Source organism: Gallus gallus, chromosome 4, assembly GCF_016699485.2.
Source record: "Gallus gallus isolate bGalGal1 chromosome 4, bGalGal1.mat.broiler.GRCg7b, whole genome shotgun sequence".
NCBI classification, from domain to species: domain Eukaryota; kingdom Metazoa; phylum Chordata; class Aves; order Galliformes; family Phasianidae; genus Gallus; species Gallus gallus.
Genome location: NC_052535.1, coordinates 30,584,518 through 30,607,700, shown reverse-complemented (window position 1 = coordinate 30,607,700; position 23,183 = coordinate 30,584,518). Strand labels below are relative to the sequence as shown.

The 23,183-nt window shown below is 38.7% G+C and overlaps 2 protein-coding genes across 5 annotated transcripts in view; one reads left to right on the top strand and one right to left on the bottom strand.

Moving 5' to 3' along the window:
- Nucleotides 1-7,817, top strand: part of OTUD4 (OTU deubiquitinase 4) — a 30,401-nt gene extending 22,584 nt beyond the window's left edge. The window contains exons 17-23 of one of the 4 annotated variants that reach the window (XM_015276717.4): nt 367-422; nt 970-1,053; nt 1,505-1,643; nt 2,707-2,786; nt 2,862-2,976; nt 3,740-3,780; nt 5,221-7,817. In XM_015276717.4, coding sequence (XP_015132203.2) covers nt 367-422; nt 970-1,053; nt 1,505-1,643; nt 2,707-2,786; nt 2,862-2,976; nt 3,740-3,780; nt 5,221-6,465 — 1,760 coding nt within the window. In that variant the 3' untranslated portion in view covers nt 6,466-7,817. Of the gene's footprint in view, nt 1-366; nt 423-969; nt 1,054-1,504; nt 1,644-2,706; nt 2,977-3,739; nt 3,781-5,220 lie in introns of those variants that run through there. The other 3 variants (XM_025149919.3, XM_040700282.2, XM_040700283.2) reach the window with 3 other exon arrangements.
- Nucleotides 7,818-8,717: 900 nt separating this feature from the next.
- Nucleotides 8,718-23,170, bottom strand: ABCE1 (ATP binding cassette subfamily E member 1). Its single transcript, NM_001006440.2, has 18 exons — nt 23,058-23,170; nt 18,669-18,830; nt 18,062-18,147; nt 17,233-17,330; nt 16,743-16,860; nt 15,043-15,180; nt 14,819-14,888; nt 13,694-13,790; nt 12,815-12,904; nt 12,377-12,498; nt 11,969-12,190; nt 11,461-11,520; nt 11,319-11,377; nt 11,044-11,154; nt 10,819-10,961; nt 10,608-10,730; nt 9,490-9,601; nt 8,718-9,245 (listed from the first exon to the last, which is right to left on the bottom strand). Exons 2-18 carry the CDS (start codon nt 18,769-18,771, stop codon nt 9,198-9,200), a joined length of 1,800 nt encoding a protein of 599 aa, NP_001006440.1. The 5' UTR covers nt 18,772-18,830; nt 23,058-23,170; the 3' UTR covers nt 8,718-9,197.
- Nucleotides 23,171-23,183: the final 13 nt, after the last annotated feature.

Here is a 23,183-nt window from a genome sequence, read left to right as displayed (position 1 = left end):
TCACTTTGATTAAAGTCATTAGGAGGGATTTAGGACGAATGACGTGCCTTTAAACTGAGAAGACAGCTCCATTTTCTTTCCTGCTTCCCTCAGGCATCACTAAAATGGTTAACATTTTACTGATTTTTAAAACGAACAAAAACTCATGTAGAAGTCTGAAAACCCAGATTTTTAGACTAGCTCTGCTGTTACTGCTCTAACTGGTCACTTGATATTTAGTAAAAATTGAATTCTGAAGTGTTATGTGATGAGGTAGGTTTTGTTTTGAAGGCTTAACTTGGGAAAGACAAAATTTAACTGGCTTAAGTTGTGATAGCCATAAATGGTGTCATGGTTCATTTACTAGGTTATGTCTTGGTGTTACAGAGTCAAATTCCAGGCAGATCCACTTAAGTCAGAAGCTTGAGCCAAATTCATCTGAGGTAATCTCAAAGACAAGACCAAATTTTTTTTTTCTTTTAATGTTATTGCTTCTCTGATATGTGACTATCAGATCAGTAGCTGCCTTTGTAGCTGTGATTGCTGCTGCTGCTTTACAGCTTCTAGTAAAATACTTTCAAGATGTGAGGCGTGTGTTGCCATCAGCTTTCCTCAGCCCCTGTCACAGATGCTTACAGACTTTCTTAACAATCTGAGTTTCCACATCTGGGCTATCAAGCTCTTACAGATCTGGATTCGTAATTGCTTAGTACAGTCTGTACTTTGAATACATTGGGACGGTAGAAGATTTGATGTTTGTTAATAGCTACTGTGCTAACAGATTATGATCTCTGAAGTGAAGATTTGTGGCCTCTTGTTGGCTTTTATTCTTTGCTGTCCTTCCAGTGAGCAAAATGTTACACTAATATAATAGTGACTGGATTCTTAGCCCACTGTGTGTAGTCTGCTTTAATATTTTTGAATGCTTCTTTGAAACACAAATCTTATTATTAGACTAGCTGTGTTTGTCTATCTCTAACTTTGCTTTAGAGGAATAGTCAAGATGAGAGTTGTCCAAAAGCTTCATCTCCTTTGGAACAAGTCAAAACAGATTCTCCAGCTGTTGCTGAACAAGTAAGGAATGTTTGTTTGACTTCACAGTTTTCCAGTCAGGAGACTTCAGGCAAAGGAGAGCTTTATTATAGCCATGTATGTGTTGTAATAATGGCTTTTAATTATGCAGTCCTTTCTATGGTGATAGTGTTAGAATTGCCTGTGTAAAGTTAGGAACCTGTTATATCCATAGTAGAGAACTTGAAAGGACTGCTAGTGATAGAAAAGTAAAAGTATATTCTTCTGAGAAAGAGGTTATTTCTTATATGTATTTTCTAAGTTAATCATGCTTTTCACTTCTAATTTTTTATGTATGCAACTTGATTTGTTGCTAATCGATATTTTGCTATTGTGCTGGTGACAGTCTGGACAATATTTGTTAATTAAGCCTTTTTTATAGCAGTCAGACATGATAGGCTTCATCAACAATGTTGATTTAGAAAAAAATAACGTGATCTTTTTGTCTTTATAGAAATTGACAGAGTGCTTACCAAGTGTAACTCCAACACCGTCACCGGTCTTTTCTGAGGTGCATTTGCCTCCAACAGTGCCTTCTGTACCAGCCATTGTGCCAGCTTGGCCAAGTGAGCCAACAACCTACGGACCAGCAGGTTTGGAGAAATATTAATGTATATCAGAAACTAATTAGTTTTAACTGTCCTGCTAAATTGAAAATGCCTTCAGGAAATCCTTGTTTCTTGTAACTTCACATCCCATAGGCAGTCACCTATGGGAATGCAATTTACTTGCTGCTCAAAACTAATGGGAATTCTAGTGGATCTTTGATTCCACGTGTATATATATAGGTCACTCAACTCCTTATCTGAAGGTGGAAGAGGAATGTGTACTCAGCTCTCTGTATTTCCCCTGAATGAGGCAACTCTGAGTTTTGAGGGGGGCTCATTCTAAAGATCTGCTTAATGTAGAATAGGGTCAGCATATGGAAGATTGTGTGTTTTGTGTTGTGTGTCACGTAATAAGTTTGATTTGCTACAGACTCGCCTTGGGTCTGGTATGTCTGGAGCTGCTGAGATCCTTTTGAAGCTCAGCTGACTTTGTAGCAGAACTAGTTTAATGCCTTTTCTTGTACTGCGTGTGTTTCCTGATACATGGACTTTGGTTAGATAAAATTCAGAATTGTTCATTAGGTCAAGTGCTGTATTTTTTCCACTGTTGTTTCTGAACATGAACTATCCTCAGAGTCATCATAGCATGTTCACGTGATACTTTAATTAACATGATAACCCTGTCATACTTCACCACGTTGCTATGGAGTTGTATAGCCCAGCTTAGCTCAGATTCTGGGTTAACTGTAAACGATGAGTCTGAATGAGAATTGCAAAAATTCACATCTAAGCTTCAGTTCCTGCCCTTTTTTATCCTTCTCTTTCCTTCTGGTATTCATAATTTTTTACATAAATATGGGAAGGGTTGAGCTATTTCTAGAAAACTTAACTGTTTCAATTCTTTCTGAAAAGAACTGTTCTCTACACTTAATCAAATTTTCCTTTGTTTATAACTTACCAACTCTCCATTTCCACTTATCCCTTTCTGAATACCTTTTCTGTTTCTTTCTTTGTCTGTCCTTTTAAACTTTATTTTCCACTATCACTTTCTTTTGTAATCTGATGTAGTTGATATGTAATCAATACAGAAATGTGTGTTTGCCTCTAGGTATTCCAGCCCAAATACCTGCTTCTTCGTTGATGCCAGCCCCAGCAACGGGACCTGACTCTATTGTATCGCAGGCTCAGGTAACATCTGCTCCAGTTGCTGGAGTTCCTGTGTCGATACAAGCAGTTAACCAGCCTTTAATGCCTTTGCCTCAGACTCTGAATCCTTATCAGGATCCACTATATCCTGGATTCCCTTTAAGTGAAAAGGGAGAAAGAGCCATTGCACCCTCTTACTCCCTGTGCAGCAGTGGGGAGGACTTACCTAAAGGTGAGAATCTGGAAGGTCTGTACCTGATACCTTTTTTCCCAATAGGTTTTCTTTATTTTTTCTTTATTTTAAACAAAATACTACTTTCAATACAGGCTAACAATAGGACCAAAGATCTAATTGTTGTCATTTTGGGATATAAAGGGTGAGAGGGAAGATTGCATGGAGTTACAAGTCTTTGATTTATATTGTTCATGTTAATATTGCAGTTATTTTAAGTGGTTACACCTAGAAATCTGTTACCATTTTATGGTTCCTAGCTTGACCCACCGTGGCTCCAGGTTTTGTGAATTGATAGGATTTTCTTTGGAGAGTTTCTTCCTTTACAGTAATGTATCTCAAAGATTTTCTGCTGTAATCCAAATGTTGGGAGTTGCTCAGCATTTCCCTCTTGGTCTGTGAGGAGGCAGGTTTTAGCGTACTTAAAATATAGTGTTCATAAAGATCATACTATGTCTGCATGGTGGCATGCATTTACTGAACTGTTGCTCTAAAAAAAATAAGCTCAGTTCTATAAGCTACTAAGACTGAAATTTAAACTGTAGTTGTGTCGCAGTTACTTTATTGTGTCCCAAAAGAAACTCATGAAAATACTCATAAAAGGGAACAAAACAAAATGGAAAAACCAATAAATCAAACAATGTCATGCAAGCAACAACTTAATATTTGTGTTTCTCTACTGAAATGTAACTTTAAATAAGGATCAATTTTTGGATCAGATGGAAGTTTTCATTGATTTTTTTTTTCTTTGTTCTGTCTATAGATAAGAATATTCTTAGATTCTTCTTCAATCTTGGAGTGAAGGTAACTCTTCCAACTTGCATGTTTCTGTATTTGTTATACCATGAAATTTTCTTATGTTTGGTGGTAATTACAGCATGGAAGATGGGTTGCTGCAGCTATGCACTTCAGACGTATCTTTAGATTTGAAATACTTTTTGTATTTTGCCTTCTATTAAATGGAATCCTAACAGTGTCCACACTGCAGTTCAACAGTGATAGATCTATCTGCTTCAAACATGGTTATATGCAGTCCACAGAAATTGTGCTTTACAAATTTGTAGGTAAACCAATATGTGTTTGCATCTGCATTCTTCTAGAAGCAGTAAGTAGTAGAAGACAAGCAGTCCTCTGCCTTTGATAATGTTTGTGTACTGGCAAAACCACTGTAGTAAAAATACCTGGCTTATCTTTTCCTTGGAGACTCTTTTAGGTATCTGCTTGTCTGTCTCACCTGCTCAGGTTAAGGGCAATGTTCAGCACAAGTTACCAAGTAAATTTAGATTTGATAGCCATGTACCTAAGGCAAGTCTTGTTCATTGGAAAATGCCCAAGTCATTAGCATGTGCCACTGCAATGTATTTGAAGTGTTTAAGCAGAATTTGTTTTTGAAACCTGTGTCTATTTGGGACTGTGCTTTGTGTTATTTAGGATATAACATGACATTTTGGGCTTTCAGCACCATCTACTGGTCAAAGTACTGAGTTAAATAGCTCTGCTCTTCAGTTGGTGACCAAATAGTGTTGTAGACCTGGCAACCACCTTCCAGGTTCTCTGTGCACTGCTTTGGTCCCAGAGGCTGTCATCCTGATGCCTACACTCTTCCAGCTGCTCATGCAGAGTGATCTGACTAGTTCCCATCAAAAGGGGTCTGAGTAGGCTTTCAGGACAGTTTGCTCCAGGGACTGTTTCTACTGATAGCACATAGTAGACTGTGCCAGATTTTGGACTCTACCCCCTGCCTACTCCAGTGTTTTCTTGTGCCAACAGCAGCTTTGTATGATGTTCTGTAAAACCTGAAATGTGTGTATTTGAGATGCTGCCTTACAAAAACATCCAGTGGTGTTGCTCATGAGCTATGTTGACAATATTGAAGTCATCCACTTAGGTAGCAACCCCCTTCCCTTCCTCTACGTCTGTATTAGTGAACTAACTAGCTTGTCATCTATGGTCATACTGTCAGTTAGAGTTGACAAATGCAGACTTTTGTCTTGCTGTTCATTTGTTTAAATTAACCATACAGCAACTATGTTATCAGGTTCTCTTATTGATCATGACTGGTCCTTATTTCAACTGTATTTGGAAGAAAAAAAAAAAAAACATGATGCTGAAAGCCCAGAAATTCTTAAGAACTGAGAGCAGTTACTGGAAATAAAATCTATTTCATAATGATAAATGACCTGTGTGCTGCTTATCTGCCTACAAGTTCAAATGATCAAGTTCTTGTTTCTTATCATCTTGCAGGCATACAGCTGTCCCATGTGGGCACCTCATTCTTACCTGTACCCTCTGCACCAGGCCTACTTAGCTGCTTGTCGAATGTACCCAAACATGTCCCTCCCCGTGTATCCGCACAATCCCTGGTTCCAGGAGGCTCCACCGACGCAGATTGAAAATGAGACTGTGCAACCAAACAGGCACTTCGCTATTCCGAGTGAGACCAGATCCAATGGTCAAATGTCACAGGTTGACAGCAGGTCGCCGTCGCTGCCACTGATCGTACCTGCAGCTCAGGTGTCAGAAAGTCAAGGACAGCTCCGTGTCGAATCGGAGAATTCAGTGCAAGCCCTTCATGCAAACTATGAAGAGCCCCTGAGGGGGAAAAACATATTCCCACAACCATCTTTTGGACACGGTCACTTTCTAGGTGCTGTTCCAATAGCGCCTCCTTTCTTTCCTCACTTCTGGTATGGGTACCCAGTTCAGGGCTTCATTGAAAATTCAGTAGCGAGACCTAACGTTGTCATGGCACCTGAGGACAAAGATGCAACAAGTAGCACATCTGCAAACATGTACGTGGCTAAAGAATGCGGTGCTCCAGTTCCGGCAGTAAACTGTGTAGAACAGCTTCAGAAGACTAACAGCAGCAGTAGCTCAAACACCATACCGTTCCCAGTGGCTGGTGCGAGCAGCGAATGCAGCGCCCCCAAAGAAACTTCAGCTAGAGCACCTCAGTTGGAGCAAACTTGTACTTCAGCTTCTCCTGCTAAGCAGGCAACAGCTGGGCTGCAAAATCGCTCTACACAAATACAGGGGGTTGAGAGGCAGACGGCGGTGCCCAACACCACACTGCCGTTGGCAGAACCACCAAAAAATGAACTGAAAAACACTGCTCACGGTCGTAAGGATAAGACTGATAAAGTTAGAGATTCCAAGGGTGCTGGTAATCTACAGACAGAAAACAGGGCACAAAGAGTGAGGGAAGAGAGCTCTGAAGATGAGAATGAAGTTTCTGATATGCTGAGAAGTGGTAGATCCAAGCAGTTTTATAACCAGACTTATGGAGGAGGCAGAAGGCCGAGAATGGAATGGGGTTATTCTAGTAGGGGAGGATACCAGTTCCCAAGAAACGAGGAAGCTTGGAAAGGACCGCCGGGCAGAAGCAGAGATGAAGGCAACCAGTACCAGCGAAACTTTAGAGGTAGGCCATACAGGAATGACAGGAGAAGGGCAACACTGGGAGATAATCAGAGGGGACATCAAGCATAGAATGAATGGATGAACGGATAATTGACAGTTTTCAAATGCAAAAGGTAGTTTGAGGTAGAAGTCTAAAATCTTAATATTTCCTTTTAGTAAAGTCCAAGGATATAATGAAATTTCGGTGAGTAAAGACTACGAGAATTTGAGCTCCTATCGTTTTGTTTAGTGGAGATTGCGGTTTGGTTGGCTTAGTGATTTTTCCCTCAATGTCAGATTAGAAAAAAACAATATAGGTTTAGTGTTTGAATTTTTTCCACAAAGGTTTGAGTTTGTGACGTAAGATGGATATATATGTTTCCTAGGGTGACAAATTACAGCATTTGATGTGATCTAGATTCTAAAATTGATGGTAACATTGCACCAAATATATTTTAACATACAATGCCTTAGTTCTGAACTGAGCTAAAGGAATTCTCAGCCTACTGCACTGTTGTCTTTGATATGCTTCCAACCCAAAGGCCTTTCATCTCAAAAATCTGTCAAACTTGAATGTTTCTCTCCTGTGTGTTACATGTACGGCAGCCAGCTAACAAACAGTGTCTTAGGTATGTTGTATATAGTTCTTTTAATATTCATAGGGTATATTTTTGAATTTTAAAAAGCATTTATTTGAGGAAATCAGAAACAAGCAGTCAGGAGTAGCTGTGTACGATTTGGTAAGAATGGCTGTTTCCACCGAGAATTATTAATGCTGGTGTGAGTAGAATGGTGCCTATGCCAACTAAACAATGACAAAGACAATACAATGTAGATGCTATGCATTTCCAAGATAATTCTGCATCTGTTACAGTAGCAGAAGTTTTTTTAATGCCACTTTAACACTAATGCACTGACAAATCCTAGATATTTTGTGAGAAGAGATGCATAAAAGTACGTTACTTTTTTTTTAAGTTTGTATGGTTGAGCTACTGTTCAGTATTCTTTTTGTTATTGCACTGTTGATGCAAATTTATGTTTTGCATGTACAACTCACTGTTGGAACTACTTTTTAAAAGCAAGATGGATAGTCTGTGTTCTGCTCTTCCTCAGACTTCAGAAGAAAACGGCTTCTGCCTTATTTTTACACTGTATCGGAGATCTGATGCTGTTTTTTCAGACCCTTTCAATGATCTCCCACAGTGTTGCTGTTGCTCTTCCAGTTGGGACTTTTCGTTATCCAAACTCAGAGTGCAGTGTGCAGTGTTCACTCAGCTCTGCTCTGTAAAATTGTGTTGTGTATATTTTTATATCTGTGTAAATACTAGCGTCAGAGGTGATTGCACACCCTCTATCAGGAAACCTGCGTGATAGTTATGATTTCTTTCCAGATGCATGTGATGTATAAAACTCCCAATTGAAATAAATGTCTGTGTTTTCAACTTCTTTCTAAATATATTTATGTATTTGAAATTGTTGCAATGACATTATTAGATATGTGGCTTAGTTCTGCTGACAGAACTACTTGTAAATAGCAACAGGACTCTATGTACACACTCAGCAGGCGATACGTAGGCAACCTGCAAAACCAACTTAAAAAGCACATAAACTGCATTTCTATTCTTGTCCAAAATGGCAGTGGCTGTGTTGGGGGCCTCTATGTTTTGTAATCCGGTCAGGATTTCAAGTTGAGAACTAAGCAAGTACTGGGGGCTGTAACCACGGAGTTGATTATAGTGCTATTCATCTCTGCGCTACAAGGTGTGCTTTGTTGTTTACCTAAAAGCTGAAGCCTTACTTTGTTCAGCTTCTTAAACCTGGTAAATCTGAGGTACGCTGTGCCAACCTCTTAGATACGCTCTGCTTTCCCTCTTAGATAAAATTACTATTTTGTCACAAGCTTCTACACATACGTTCTCTTCAGCTCCACATAGCTGTATTGCAGCACAGTCAAGGAAGGTTCTGCTGACATCAGTACTTGAGAAACATTTTATTACTCAGAAAACCTCCTTCCTTCTCTACTGCGGAGTGTGTAAAGCAAAGCAGCTGGAAAATGAAGCCAGCCAGGGATCTTTCTTCACTTAGGCAAGTTTAAGTTACAGAAGCTTGACAGGATTTTAGTGTTTTCCTTGAGACTTTATTTGATTATTCTCTTGTACCTGGGTCTGAGAAGATGCATATGGACCAAGGACTTAAAGATGTAATGTCCTTCTTTACACTGTTACAGGTAGTTGGTACTCCATCTTTTGTTTCTTTTTGTAATGTGATAAAGGTGTGCGTGACATCCCATAACCACACAGACACTGCTCCTTCAGAATTTTTGCACCGTATCACAGAAGAACTGTAAGTTTGGAGGATATTTATTTATGAAACCCTCATACAGAGAGATTCAGCCTTTTTAAAATAAGAGGATCTTCTGTATCTTGACATTCTAGGTCAGTCTCCATCTTGTACAGAAAAGCTTCAATGATTTTTAAAAAATTCCGAAGTCCAATAAGCACCTGGTACATGAGTAGAATAGATGGAAGTGAAAAATGCCTGGAAACTTTGAAAAAGCTGGAGACTCATTTGCACAATTTCAGGATGGTCTGTTTGGAATTATAACACTGGAAATAGGGCTGTGTCACCGAAATATAGAAAGTGGCAGTTTTACTCAGACTACGTTTTTACACTGCTATTGGTCTCAGATGTTACACGCAGCACAGATTTAAGCTCCAAAAAATGAATTGTTCTAAAACCCAATCGAGCCTTCTTATCCATCAATATTTGATTTGAATATGCATTTCTATGGGCCAATTACAAAAGATGCTCAGATTCAATATTTAGTCATCCAAGAAAAAGTAGTTTCCACTCTTCTTTTGTTCCACATCCTTGGAAAGAAAGAAAAGGTCAGTATTATTAAAAGTAGTCTTTGGCAGACTTGAACATAGCTGAAATTAAAAACGGTTAGCTCAATTCCTTCCTACTTTCACTTATTACTCTTAATACTCATTCCACGTATTGTTTTCCAGCACAGCAAGACTTGCACACTAGGCCTTCATTCTGTTCATTATTTTAAATCCCAGGGTTTACATTAAACAGTCACGGCTCCATCACTGTAAAAGTGCTTCTTACCTTGATTGAATTGAGTTTGTTTATTCTTGGTCTGTAGTTGTTAGGATCTCTTCTGAAAGTGATTTCAAGTTGAGATAAAAACTTATTCATTCCAGCCAGTAGAGTCTGAGGACTGTTAAGAGAAGTGAACATTAGAGATGGTGCATAATTTCCAGCTAAGTTATCAGATGTTCCATACTTGTGCTGGCAGCTATCCTTGTGGACTACAGAGAGCTTTGATTTCCAGCCTGAGCTCATTCAGCTCCAGTAAGACAACCGGGAGCATGTCTTCGGCATACCAGAATATACAGTATTTTCAGTTAAATGATTTCTGAAGAAGTATGAATGGTTAACATGTTTTGACAGTATCTCAGCATGTCACTACAAGTCTCCAGCTTGCTACTTTGGCATTCTTTTTACTTTATAAATATACTTTTGTGTGAGTTGGCACATAAGGTATTAATATATTGGGAAAAAAAAAAAAAACTGCAGCAAAAAAATCACCACATAAAGCTGAGAAGTAGATAAGCAATTGCGTGTTCTTTTTTTAATTCAGACAAATGTGGTCATCAGAAACAAGCTAGCTAGCACATACAAAGACCAATGTGTTTACTGCAGCTAGCTCCTGCTAACTACTTTCTAATTACAGTGCTCTACAAGTCTGATATACAATATGGCTATTGTTCGAAGTTTCCAGTTTATATGAAATTATTTATTTATTGGAACAAAAGTAGAGATCCAAAAAGGACAGCTTTGTACTTTAACATGTGAAAACCACAGATGCTATGTTGTCAAAACTTGCACTTCCCACAGTATTTACATAGGTGCCAAAACCAGCCCTAGTTCACAGCTTTCTTTTGAGACATCTGGAAATTATTTTCCATAAGCATACTCCACTAACAGCCCTTTCTTCATCCTTCCCCATTGATATGCCACCTCCTCATCCTCCTGTGACCACAGTTCAACTCCTGCACAGTAGATTAAAGCTAGAATAAAAAAGCCAGAGCAGCTCCTGCCTTTTCTTCTTAATTTACTTTAAATTTCCACAGCCAAGGATACTTCAGCTCTTTATTTTTATTGATAACCAATTTATTTCTGTTTTGTCATCTTGTATCTTGCTTACCAAACGAGCCTCTTACCTGTTTGCAACTGTGTTCTTGGAAGGAACACCATCAAAAACAATCACGCGATCAGCAAGATATGTAGCCATGATAAAGTCATGTTCTACCACAAAAGCTGTTTTTTTAGCATGGAGAATGAAACTGAAATAGAATTGAGAGAGATGTGAATTTAAGTTTACTGTAGAACTACTGAAAATATTAAGCACTTTCCCCACTGCCTTCACTTTACCGTTTCATGACTCTAGCAGCCATTAGACGTTGTTCAGAGTCCAAATACGCTGAAGGTTCATCAATTAGGTAGACATCTGCAGGTTTACCAAGACAAAGAGCTAACGCAACACGCTGCAACTCACCACCAGACAGCGTCTGAACCTAGTAAGGGGAGGAGAGAAAAGTGAGCCACATTTCTTCTTCAATGCTTAACAATTACAATATTCTCTTAGGCCGTTAATACCTCTTGGTCAATGATGTTTTCTATTTGAAGAGGTTTCATTACATCAGTTACAAACTGGGGATGGGTATAGGCATCTCTTATCTTCTCATGCAGTAGCTGACGAACGCTTCCCTATCAAAAGAAAAATTCTGCCACTCAGTTTTAAGTGAGCATTATTAAGACACTAATTAAAAACAAAATGCTCTTTTAATTCTATTGTAGGCATCAGCAAATTCTACTTGTATACTAAGAACAAGCTTTTTGAAGCAAGCACAATACTTAAGAGTTTAACATACTGTAGATTTAGGACTGATCTTCTGGGGCTTGTAGCTGACATTTAGAATTGGGACCTCACCTACAAAAAGATAAAGTTTATCATGAAAACAAGAGCCTTTCCCATATCTTCAACATAGTTTCAACTGATGTATTAAGTAGTACCTCCTTCATCAGGTGTAAGTCTTCCTGCAAGCATTCGGATAAATGTAGTTTTGCCAGTTCCTAAAATAAGAGACAAGTTATATATACTTGAGACTTCTATACTAGGCTGGGACTTCTAGTGAAGCCAGTGATAGAACAAAATAAAGACTGGGTAAAGAACACATTTTAAAATGAAACTGCTCTGAGTATTCCTATATTTACTTTTGGTTTTCAAATCAAAAAGACATTTAAAGCTACAGCAGTCTCGACGCATGGCTAAACTTGCCAGCTCAATCATCATCCTGCCCACTGGAGTCCTTAAAATGGGATAACAAATAAAATAACGGTGTTCTTAACTTTCAGTAACTTCAAGTTCCCACTATTTATACAGCAAGCTCATGGCACATCTTCGCTAAGAAATGAGCATTCAACTTGACATAAAAACATTTAGCAGCCTGGCCTCCCGAGTCCAAAAAGGTTTTAGGGACAAAGGGTTGTTGGAATCATTTCTAACAAGAATTCCACTTACCATTTTCCCCTAACATCACCATGATTTCAGAATCTGTAAATTCTCCAGCTACTATGGATAGTTCAAATTCTCCCATCTTTTTTTTCATTCCTGGATATTTGTACATACACATTTTTTTAACCTCTTCTTCATTAGCTGTTTCAGCCACTTTAAATACCAGAGATGCATCTCGAAACCTTAGATTTTCAGTGGGAACGTAGCCATCTAAGAAGATGTTTATGCCTACAAAGAGAGAAAAGGAATTAAAAATGCCTAAAAAAAAAAAGAAAAAGGATTTCTGTACAGAACAGCAATTTTTTAGTTGCCAAAATATTACAAGAACACACATTCACACAATGAACTTCATAAATATCTTTTCATCCACAGAATTTTTTGTAGGCTTAAAAAGTAAGACATGGCAAGAATTACCTTCTCTTACGCTGAAAGGCATAGTGACAACACCATAAGCGCTTGGCACACCATACAGGCAGCAGATAAAGTCAGAGAGATAATCTAACACGCTCAGATCATGCTCTACAACAATAATGTACCTGAAAAATACAGTCAGAGAGAGTTTTATACTTCAACCTCAAACATGCTTATGCGGTCATGCATACACACAAGCTATCAATATTTTCATGTACTTAGTACAAAATGTTCCCCAGTGCTGAAATATTAACTACAGAAACTACAGGACATTTCCAACATGTGAAAGAATAAGATATTACTGGCTTGGAATGTTTTAAACATCTATTAATGTACCATACTGAGAAGTTAGTACTTAGAGGGAGATGGACTGACTTTTTTTTTAAGCTCTGTACAGTTGACTACTATTACAGACTAGAACAACATTTCAGAGTTACTCACCTGTCAGGGTTTATTAGGGATCGAATAGTAATGGCAGCTTTCAAGCGCTGCTTGACATCTAGGTAGCTTGACGGTTCATCAAACATGAAGCTAACCCCAAAAGAAAGAATAATATCTTAGAGAAGGTAAGCTTTCAACATATTCAAATCTAATACTAGCATTTCAACCACTAAACACACAGAAATAAAAAATTATCATTACTTATATTGAGGGAGACTAAAAATGAAAATTATTTACTGACACTTGCCTTAAATCTTTGGTTAGTATAACATGAAATTGTTAAAGCTCTGAAAAAGTTATGTTACAAGAAGTCACCAATCAGTTAGGCATCCCATGCACTCAGTTTTGATTCATCTTAAATTTAACAGGAAGTGCAAATCCACCAATTGTAGGAGACTGGAAGAAAGACATCATCTCCTCGCAGATCAAATCAAAATAACAACAAAATAAAAGCCAGAAAAAATGCAGTCTTATCATCTTGCTTTCTTGATCCAAAGGAGTCGAGTAACAGCACAGAGTAGAGATAGCCTCTATTTCCGGGCTGTAAGGAAGAGGAAGAGGGAAACAAGTTCCCAAAGGTGGGCAAGCATCTCATTTCTGTCCATTTGTAACTCAAAGATGATTAAGTGAGGTATGCTGACAAACAGCTACCTTTCCAAAACTAGATATTTCTGGTCAGACAAAAAAAACCAAAAAAACACACTACATGTGAAAGAAAAATAGATCCAAGCTGCCAAATTGGCCAAAGCATTAAAAAAATAATAATAATAAAAAATCAATCTTTTGTTCAAATATTTCTTGCAGTACATACACTTTAAAGGACCACACCCTGAGATAGGTTAGTAGAAGCAATGTGTAACAGAAGTAAATTAAACATACATATCAGCCTTCTGAATGCAAACAACTGCACAAGCAAATCTCTGAAGCTCTCCTCCTGAAAGGTCCTCAACATTTCTTTCTTTCAGATGGGTTAAGTCTGCAAATAAGAGTCTAATTTTAGATACGTTAAACCAAACAATTCATACGCTTATTACCTATGTAAACATGTATAATCACAGCGGATATCCTACACGGAGGAGAAAAACAGAAAGAAGTAAAGTAAGTTCATACGGAATCATCATAAGGTTATTCAGAGGAGTCACAGCCAAGTTATGATTTCCCTGCAACATTAGCTGATTAATTTGTATGGCTGATTCCTAACAGGCATAAAGATTACATTCTTGTCTGCTTTTCCATCATATATTTACTGAAGATTTCCATCCCTAAGAAGAAATCACACCATTTTTAAAATCATATCTTGTGAGACTTTATTGAAAAGTTCTTACTTGCAGGACAATCCAGTTCTCCAAACATTACAGTGAATGGGTAAAGCCAGTTGTTTTCTTCTCACAGACCACACTTCTGGTGGTACAACTTAGCCCACCTTCACTACCCAGGTCTACCAAAACGAATCTTGATCTTAGTTTTGCAACACCTAAATTAACACCTCAGTTTAGTTGGCAACTGAATTCAAAACATGTACAAAAATTAATGAGCCTGGACTACGCAGATGTTCTTATTAATTCCATTATTCTCAGATATCAGTATATTACTCCCATTAGAATTACTTACACGCAGCTTTCTGAATAAGAATTTTTACATGCTTGCATAGCATTTTCCAAATGCAGTGCTTCTCACCATAGGAGATGCTAAGATTTTGATTGAGTTCTAAGTAAGCAAGAACAGCAGATGGTAACTGGAATTTTTCCAGTTTTAAAATAAACATGTTCTACCATGAAAGAGACACAGCATTTGATTCCGTTAATTAGAACATATCAGTTAGTTTCCCTTTGACACTAGCAAGTATTATTGGCATTGTTTGAGGTCGTACTTACAGCAACACCTAAGCTTTCTACCAAAGCACCTTTACATTTTAGATATTTAAAAAGATGACAGAATTTAAACCATTAGATCTGCAGCAACTTAATTTTTTTCAGTAAATTCTGATTATGCAAAATTACTTACCAAGCTGCTGACATACAACAGTTTGTGTCTTAGTTTCATCCTTTCTATCCAGAATTGATCCCACCGTTCCCTAAAAGATAAGCAGTACAGATAACCCCACAACATTATATCAAGATTAATCACTGCAGACAGTAGTGAGTTTTTCACATTAACAAAATCTTTAAATAAAAAGAAGCATATCAGGAGAAGCTCCTAATTTTCCATTAACTAATGAAATCTCTTACCTTTGCAGCTTTAGGGATCTGGTCCACATACTGAGGCTTAATGATAGCCTTTAGGTCATCTTCCAGGATCTTGGTGAAATAGTTTTGTAATTCAGAACCTCGGAAATAAGTCAAAATTTCTTGCCAGTCAGGTGGATCCTGTGACAGAATTAAAGCCCGGGTTTACTTAAGACATTTCTGATGGTGTATTTTAGGTGGTACAATTTTAAAATGCCAACCAACACAGCAAATTGAATACACTCACAAGATTGAAAAAACAAAACAAAACCTGGATAAAAGCTAGTCCCTAAATTCTTTTGTTGCCTCTACAAAGTTGCTATTAAGAACAAAATAAACCAATTGCACAATGGAGCACAGTTGAGATTTATGTTTTTTGCAGGTGCAGTGCCAGTAGTTCTTTCAAGAATGGCACCTTACATCCGCACCTGGACAGTTAAGACACCGTGTGAGTGAAACTTTGTCACAGGGCAAAATGATGGTGTGGATTAACTGTAAATGAATGTATTAGCGTTCCTATGCTGCTAATCCAAAGGAAAGGGGCTAGACTGATAAAACCAACTTGCACAGAAGATGCAGTAAAAACTGGTCATCTTCTCTGCTTACAGACAACATTTCCAAGGAAAGAAAAGGAAGAAGGGAAAACTGAGAAGAACCCAACACCTCAAATAATGAACAAAACACAACTATTCAGAGCAATAACCCGAGGGAAAAAACTTAACCTGTACAGTATAATTTTGCACAGCATTACTGTTTTCAATGATGCCAAATTAATTATTTTGATGGTTAACACAGTACAGAAACAGAGCGACACAACTGTATTTCCAAACCAAGCAAATACACACAGAGGAAATGCTTCCTAAATTTTAGAGCAGAAGCAGCATGTAAAATTCAATTCATACCACGTGTTTCTGTGGTCATAATGATTTGGCTCTTCACAGGAAAGTCTGATTTTGGAAGCATGACAATTCAATTAAGTGCATTCTAAGAGTCAAAAGTTTTGCTATTTCTGCAATACTACCACCTGAAACAAGAAGTCCACAAAATAATATAAACCAAACTTAAATAACGATGGAAGATATAGCTGGAAAGTTATTACTTCTTTGTAGTTTTAAGTGGCAGCCGTGAAGTGAATAATTAAAATAATATTCTTTCAGATAAAGAAACAGATGAATAGAGGTTCAATATACATCACAAGGCGACGTGAAGGTGGGAAGGTAATCACTGAAATACTATCTGCTAAGAAGAGTCACAGTAGTGACTGCCTTTTCTATAATCACATTTCTTTTGGTGTAGTGTTTGTTAAACAAAGCCTTGTAAATTATCTTCCTGGCTGGCTCCTCGCGGCCAGCAGACTATCAAAATGTCTGAAGTATTTAGCAACATGAAGAAACTAAAGACTTTCAGAACATAGTGTTGAAGTGTACAGTTGGAAACATCTTCATCAACAACCAACGATAACCACATTTTTTGCTATAAGACATCTTTAAAAGAATCAAAGAAAAAAAGCGTAAGGAATACATGGTGTTGTAATAAACATCCTTCTACTATTGTTTCTGGGTGGAGTTAGGTCCTTTGGCTGTAAAGAGGTAAAGCACCACTGTCCTTCCAAATTCTACCACATTCCTATACAGGAACATTTGCTGAAATTGTATAACCACAGCTATTTATAATGCCAACTCTATTTTACTGCTGATACATACATCATATTTTCCAAGATTTGGCTTCTGCTTTCCTGCTAGAATTTTCAAGGCAGTTGATTTTCCAATACCATTGGTTCCAACCAAACCCAGGACTTCACCTGGACGAGGGATAGGCAACCTGCATGCGACATCAATAACTGTGAGTTACACTGATTTAATGCTGTCACACACCAAGATTTAGAAGCGAAGTAAATGTTACAAACCTGTTTTCAGACTTGCTGATTATTTAGACCTACACTGTTAATCTGACAATACATGATGCAGCAAAAATTAAGAACAGTCTGCTTTTTAATCAGGAACATTTGTTCTGTAAAATAAGCACTTACATTAAATTTCACTACAGTATTTTTAAATAAGAAAAACAGTCATTAGTGTTCAAAAATGAAGCTACTGAGCCAATAACCACGAGCAGCTGGATACGAACTCCTAGTTTAGACTAACACAATCTTGAAAAGCGTTGTCTTTTACATTGATCTGGAAAATAAAATACCTGTGAAGTTTGAAGGCATTGGCACAGTATCTGTGTGTTGTTTCTTTCTCCAGGTTGCTCGGTAAGTTAACAATTGACAAGGCTCCAAAAGGACATTTCTGTAATTTAAACATATATATTACATTATTTGTGCACACAAACAGTTAACTAACAGAATTCTTATTTTCAGTACTGCAGAGTTAACTGTGTGCTTAACTTTTCCCTTCAAAAAAGAACTTTCACAAACAGAAGATTGGCTACGTTGTACCAGTTAAAAGATTTTTTCTCATTAGGAAAATACACCAAACCATTTACAGGCTATGTCAATGACTTTTCTAATTCAGCAGTTTAATGATTGGAGTTTACAGACTTTTATATTACAGTTGGGAGTTGGACTTGATGATCCCTGTGGGTCCCTTCCAACTTGGGATATTCTGTGAAAAAACTGCTTCACTGTCATTTACTTAGCCAACTTTCTCCAGAGAAAGACTATAGCACACTTTTCAAATTAAAGCAGAAAAAAACACAAGAAAACCACCACCAAAACCAGGCAGCCAACCAGTCAAACTCCCAACCACCCCAAAACAAAGTTATGAACAAAACGATACAACCTACATCCCTAACCCCACCAGTTCAGTAACCTACCAGAGTACTTCACTTAATTTCACTAACTAGGTCTGATTATTCAGGGAACCAAAATTACTTTGTGAAGTTACTGTCTGCAGAGTAACATAGTGTAATATTAGCATAATAATATTATGTTTTTTTATATAACATATGTTATTATATATAATATGTCATATTATATAAAATAACATTATCACTTTATATAAAGCAGATAAACTTTTACCTTGATGCAAATCCCACAACCAATACAAAGTGTTTCAGAGATCCATGCTATTTTGCTCTGTGATGTGACTTCTATGCAAAGTTTTCCTGGTGATAAAGAATAACATTAGCTCGAAAAAGTTTCTGATGTATCCTATTTCTTGCTAGTACTACTAAATTCCAAAGAAGAACATGTAGTCAAATATTAGGAAGAAATTCTTCACGGTGAGGGTGGTGAGGCACTGGATGAGGTTGCCCTGAGAACCTATGGATGACCCATCCCTGGAAGTGCTTGAAGCCAGGCTGGAAGGGGCTCTGGGCAACCTGGTCTAGGAGGAGGCGTCCCTGCTCATGGCAAGGGTTGGAAGTGAATGATCTCTACAATCCCTTCCAACCCAAGCTATTCAGTGACATCATCCTACCAAGAGCCACAGCAGCTTTAAATCTGAAGGCCTCAAAATTGGCATCACTGCTATGAATTGCTCATGCTTTCAGTGATGAATGTTCAACTTTTACAGTCTTTATAAAACAAAGTAAGAACAAAAACCCAACACCGTAGCTCATTCTTGCTGATCGTTTCTCCAAACTTCTCCAAGTGCTTAAATACTTTGTTAAGATACATCTCTTACCCATTCGAACCACAGGACAACTCTTTTTGCATTCCTGACGGCATTTCTTTGGCTTACACTTGTCATGGTTGACGATAGCAATTCTTGTTAATTTGTCTGCCATAATGCACAGCTTATGGTTACGCTCATTCACCAATTATGAGGGTGATCTGTCTTCCAGATCTTAAAGGGAAAAAAAGCAAAAAACAGACAGAACATAATAATTACTGACAGCACAGGGAAGACAGTACATATCCAAAGTTATTGCTAGCAGGATTCTGAGAGGAAAAAAAGCAAAATATATTTTTTCCCTCTTTTAAAAACAGCAATCAGGGCAAACACACTCAGATACAAGTGGAAAGGATACCAATGTGATGGCTTAGTTTTTAAAATTTGCTTTTCCATTCCTCTCCAATTTCTCGATTGTAAAATAAAACTGCAATTATATCTGAGAATGCATTTGCTTCCTTGAAAAGTATGTCATAGTAAGAACTAAATATCCTTTGCTTTATGTGTCAGCAGCTTGAAGACTAACTGTCAAGGAGTCCTGAAATACCTCTAATTTCCACGCAACCTGCACACAGACTCCTTTCCAAGAAAAGGATTTCAATATTTCTTATGGAAAGAACTGTCTTCTGTTGGATGTCCAGTGTATCTTTGTCCCACCAAACTAAAGCTTTGCAGGCTATTTACTACATATGGCTTTTATATAATGAAAAGTTATGAGTTTCAGCCTCCTAAAGAAAGCAAGGATAAAATAGGTGTATGGCATATTTATTACATTTAACATTTAACCCTATTCTTCACTAAGAGCTTCCCTGTGAACTTCAGTTAGAAAGAATCCTACAGATACTATTAATGTGAAAGAAGGGAAGAGGGAAGAAGGGAAGAGACTGGCACCTTACACAGAGCAGAGATAAGAAATTAAGATGTTACTGAATCTTTAAGTCCACTATTACCATGAATATTTTCAGTGCTTTGTTTCAGAAGTGGTAGCCTTACTCCTGTTTTGAATTCCCAAAGTATTTTAATGGCTGAAGATATTCTCATCAGATACAAATGAATGCAATCGTTCAGTCATGCCCCCAACCTTCTTGTGGCTGTTGCTTGTTTCAATATCTCTATTTTTTTCTTTAATATTTTAACTTTAAGAGCCAAAAAGTAAACCTTAACAACATTGCTGATGTTATTAACAACTTAATGTTTAAAAATACATATAAAACTCACTCCATAGTCCAATGGCTGATACGTTCATTGTAGACATAGAACAAAGGGTTTGCAATTCTAACTTTAATACATTTTTCTTAAATAAGAAAACAAGAAACATGAAGTTTATTACTAAGAACTCTAAGGATGTTTGACAATTTTCTAGGCAACAGATAATGGATTTTTCCTGTGTTTCAACGAAGACAAAGATACCTTCTTTGGGAATACATTCTACTGCTTTTTAATGAAAGTCCTGTATGCTACAAGGCGCAGAGTACCCAGAGGTGAAACACACACTCTCTCCGCAGTTTCCCAAGGGAAATGCCTAACCTGGGTGAGCCCTTTTTCCAAAAAAGGGCTGTGTGGCTGAGGACCTTGAGCAGGCAGACCACAATGTCTACCTTCTGGGCAGGCCTTTCCTTGCTAGTCACCTTATCTCTAACTACACATACAGCCATTTCTATGGGTTATAAGAGCAAGCTCCAACAGACACAGCTCTGTAGTTCAGGAGCTTGCTTTCCCTGCTCAACCTCCCTAACCTGTGGTAGAGGTTTGCGTCTGTGCACTACAGATTAGCAGGTCAGACAGACTCACTTCACTTTCCACCTTTCCAGTCTGGTGCGCAGGTTGCCCAAGGAGGTTGTGGATGCCCCATCCCTGGAGGCATTCAAGGCCAGGCTGGATGTGGCTCTGGGCAGCCTGGTCTGGTGGTTGGCGACCCTGAACACAGCAGGGGAGTTGAAACTAGATGATCACTGTGGTCCTTTTCAACCCAGGCCATTCTATGATTCTAATCTTGGTGGGAAAATTACACTTAAGTCTAAACAGTCTATCCATTGCTGGATCAGACCTTGGTTCTTAAGTAACACAACAGCCTCACAATTCTTTTTCTGCTAATGCTGCTATATGTGAAAATAACCACCTGTAGTGAAGAGTTTTCAATTGTCTCAAAGTCAGAAATGTAAGTGCAACAAGCATTTAAAGAGTACTGGGGGTGGGAGGGAGAAACAGAACTACAAAACCAGTATGGCAACGTAGGATCAGGCATGCCTGCTCTCATCTACACAATGAAGCACCAGTTTATTCAAAACTCTCCGGCGGTGTTAAACCATTTTCAGAAAATATTTGTCACTTCCACAACATCTCCAGAACTGTCCTGATGTCTGCAATGATTGCTACCCGCAAGAGAGAAAAAAGATAATTCTACTCAGAACTGATAGTTTAGAGCAGATTAAATAAGCGTCCAAAACCAGACTGAACTCAAGTTACACATTCATATGCCATTACCTCAGTAGTGTTTAGTTTAATGCATCAAACAGGATTGTCCGATTTCAAGGTGCAGACAGTGAACTCTCAAAACACAAGTCAGCAACAAATACAGGCTGCATATGGTAGAGTGTAGCATAGCATTAATTGCTAGGTATGGTCAGCAGGAGGAACAGGTATTCAGCAGCACTTACGTTCAGATCTGTATTTCTGCTTTCCAAATCAAGAACAGAACTGAAGACAGAGTACAAAATCATTTATCTGCTACTAAGTATAGAGTGGTATGTTATCCTGAATCAGCAAATTTTGCCAGAACTATGGACTGAAGATGCAGGAGAAAGAAGGAGGAAGAGTAACAACTGCTAACAAAAAAAGTTTTCAACACCTTGCCAGTATCATTTATTGAAGCCACATGCTGCCCACTAAATCCAGTTATATCACTTACCACAAAAGTGTCTAAAACCAAGACACATAAAATGTTATCACAAGCATTTCAAGTCGATGTTCCTATGCTCTTTGATACACCATTATTTATTTCTTCTGTCACAGGCATTACTCATAATAAAACTGTCATGTTAGAATGACAGAGAAGGATTTGTAATTGCTTTGAATTACACAGAACGTACAAGCACTAATAAAAGTTACAAATGAAGACTGAAAGATAGGTAGAGTTGATTCAATCAAATGCTACAAAGGAGAGATCTGTGTTCAGAACTGAGTCATATTTGTTACTTTGCAGAAAAAAAGTTGGTATTTTTATGAAATTACGCTGCATCACATGTAAACTGAACACAGTGGAAAGAAACGAGGATGAGCAGCATTCACACTTTCATCTGGAAGTAATGATCCTCAAGAATTCTTTCTTGATCCACTGCTAATGGATTACATGCAGTGACTCCACAAGAAGTAGTAGTTAGTTAGGATGCACAAAGTAACTTTAAATGAAACAAAGGGTCTGCATATGTGGGATCACTATGTTTGTTAGTGCCAAAGCAGAAGCAGTTGTAAATGTCACAAGATACCAACAAGGTACACTAAGAACTACAAACAAGCCTATGCTTCAGGTTTTGACGTTTTAGAAACTGAGATGAGGTTGTACAAGAGGTTTAATAAGCCCCAAACCTAATGGCTGCACTTAACTCATCACATTGCTCACAAGGTGCAGCAGGAATATGAAAATAAATGCAATGTGAACATGAAAAGCAGATGATCAAATGCACTGACGCAGCACAACGAGTGGGTGTGCTCAGCTGGTGCTGAATTGTGGTCATTATCTCTCCATCTTTAATATTTTCCTTCAACGTGAAGCAAAAGGCATAAACCCAGAAACTGCAATCAGCACATGGGAAAATTACACAAGGGATTGGTTTTTTTTTAATTATTATTATTATTTTTTTTTTTTAGCATGGCAGAGAGCAAGTGCTGCTGCAGCCCTAGAGAAATGCCCTTTCTGCTTTTGACTTTTAGAACTCACATTGCCAAGAGTAGCTTAACCCCTTTACCTTGTCAAGATGGCAATCGAGTTATCGTTACCTTAAAGGAGTCTCGATCTCTCTTCCACGCAAGCACGCAGCTGTATACCGGGTTAACTTTCTGACGTTAAGGCAAAGCCCGGCTGTCTCCCCTGGCAGGGTTAGCAGCCCTCCCTCCTCCCCCCGGACGGCTTTTTCGGCCCGGCTCAGCAGCGGGGCTGCGCCCGAAGCGGAGATCCGCATCGCTGTGCCGCGCGGCGCTTTCCCTCGGAGGGCGGCTGGAGCGCGGCGAGGGGCCGCACCGGCTATCGCGGCCGGATCGGGGGCCGCGGTGCCACAGGAAGGGGCCGCGGCCGGGCCCAGCTCCGAAAGCCGAGCCATCGGCACGGGGAGGGGGCTGCGCCGCTTCCTCGAACTCCGTATTGGGGCGTGGACCCGCCGTCCCGCGTCTCCGCGGCTCGCTTACCGAGAAACGGGGTCCCGCTTCCGGACCGGGCTCAGAGGCCGCCACGGCTGCCAAGCGCGGTGCGGCACAACGTGCTCCCGCCGCCACCCGGCCAAGATGGCCGCCTCCCCCGCAGGGCGGGGCCTA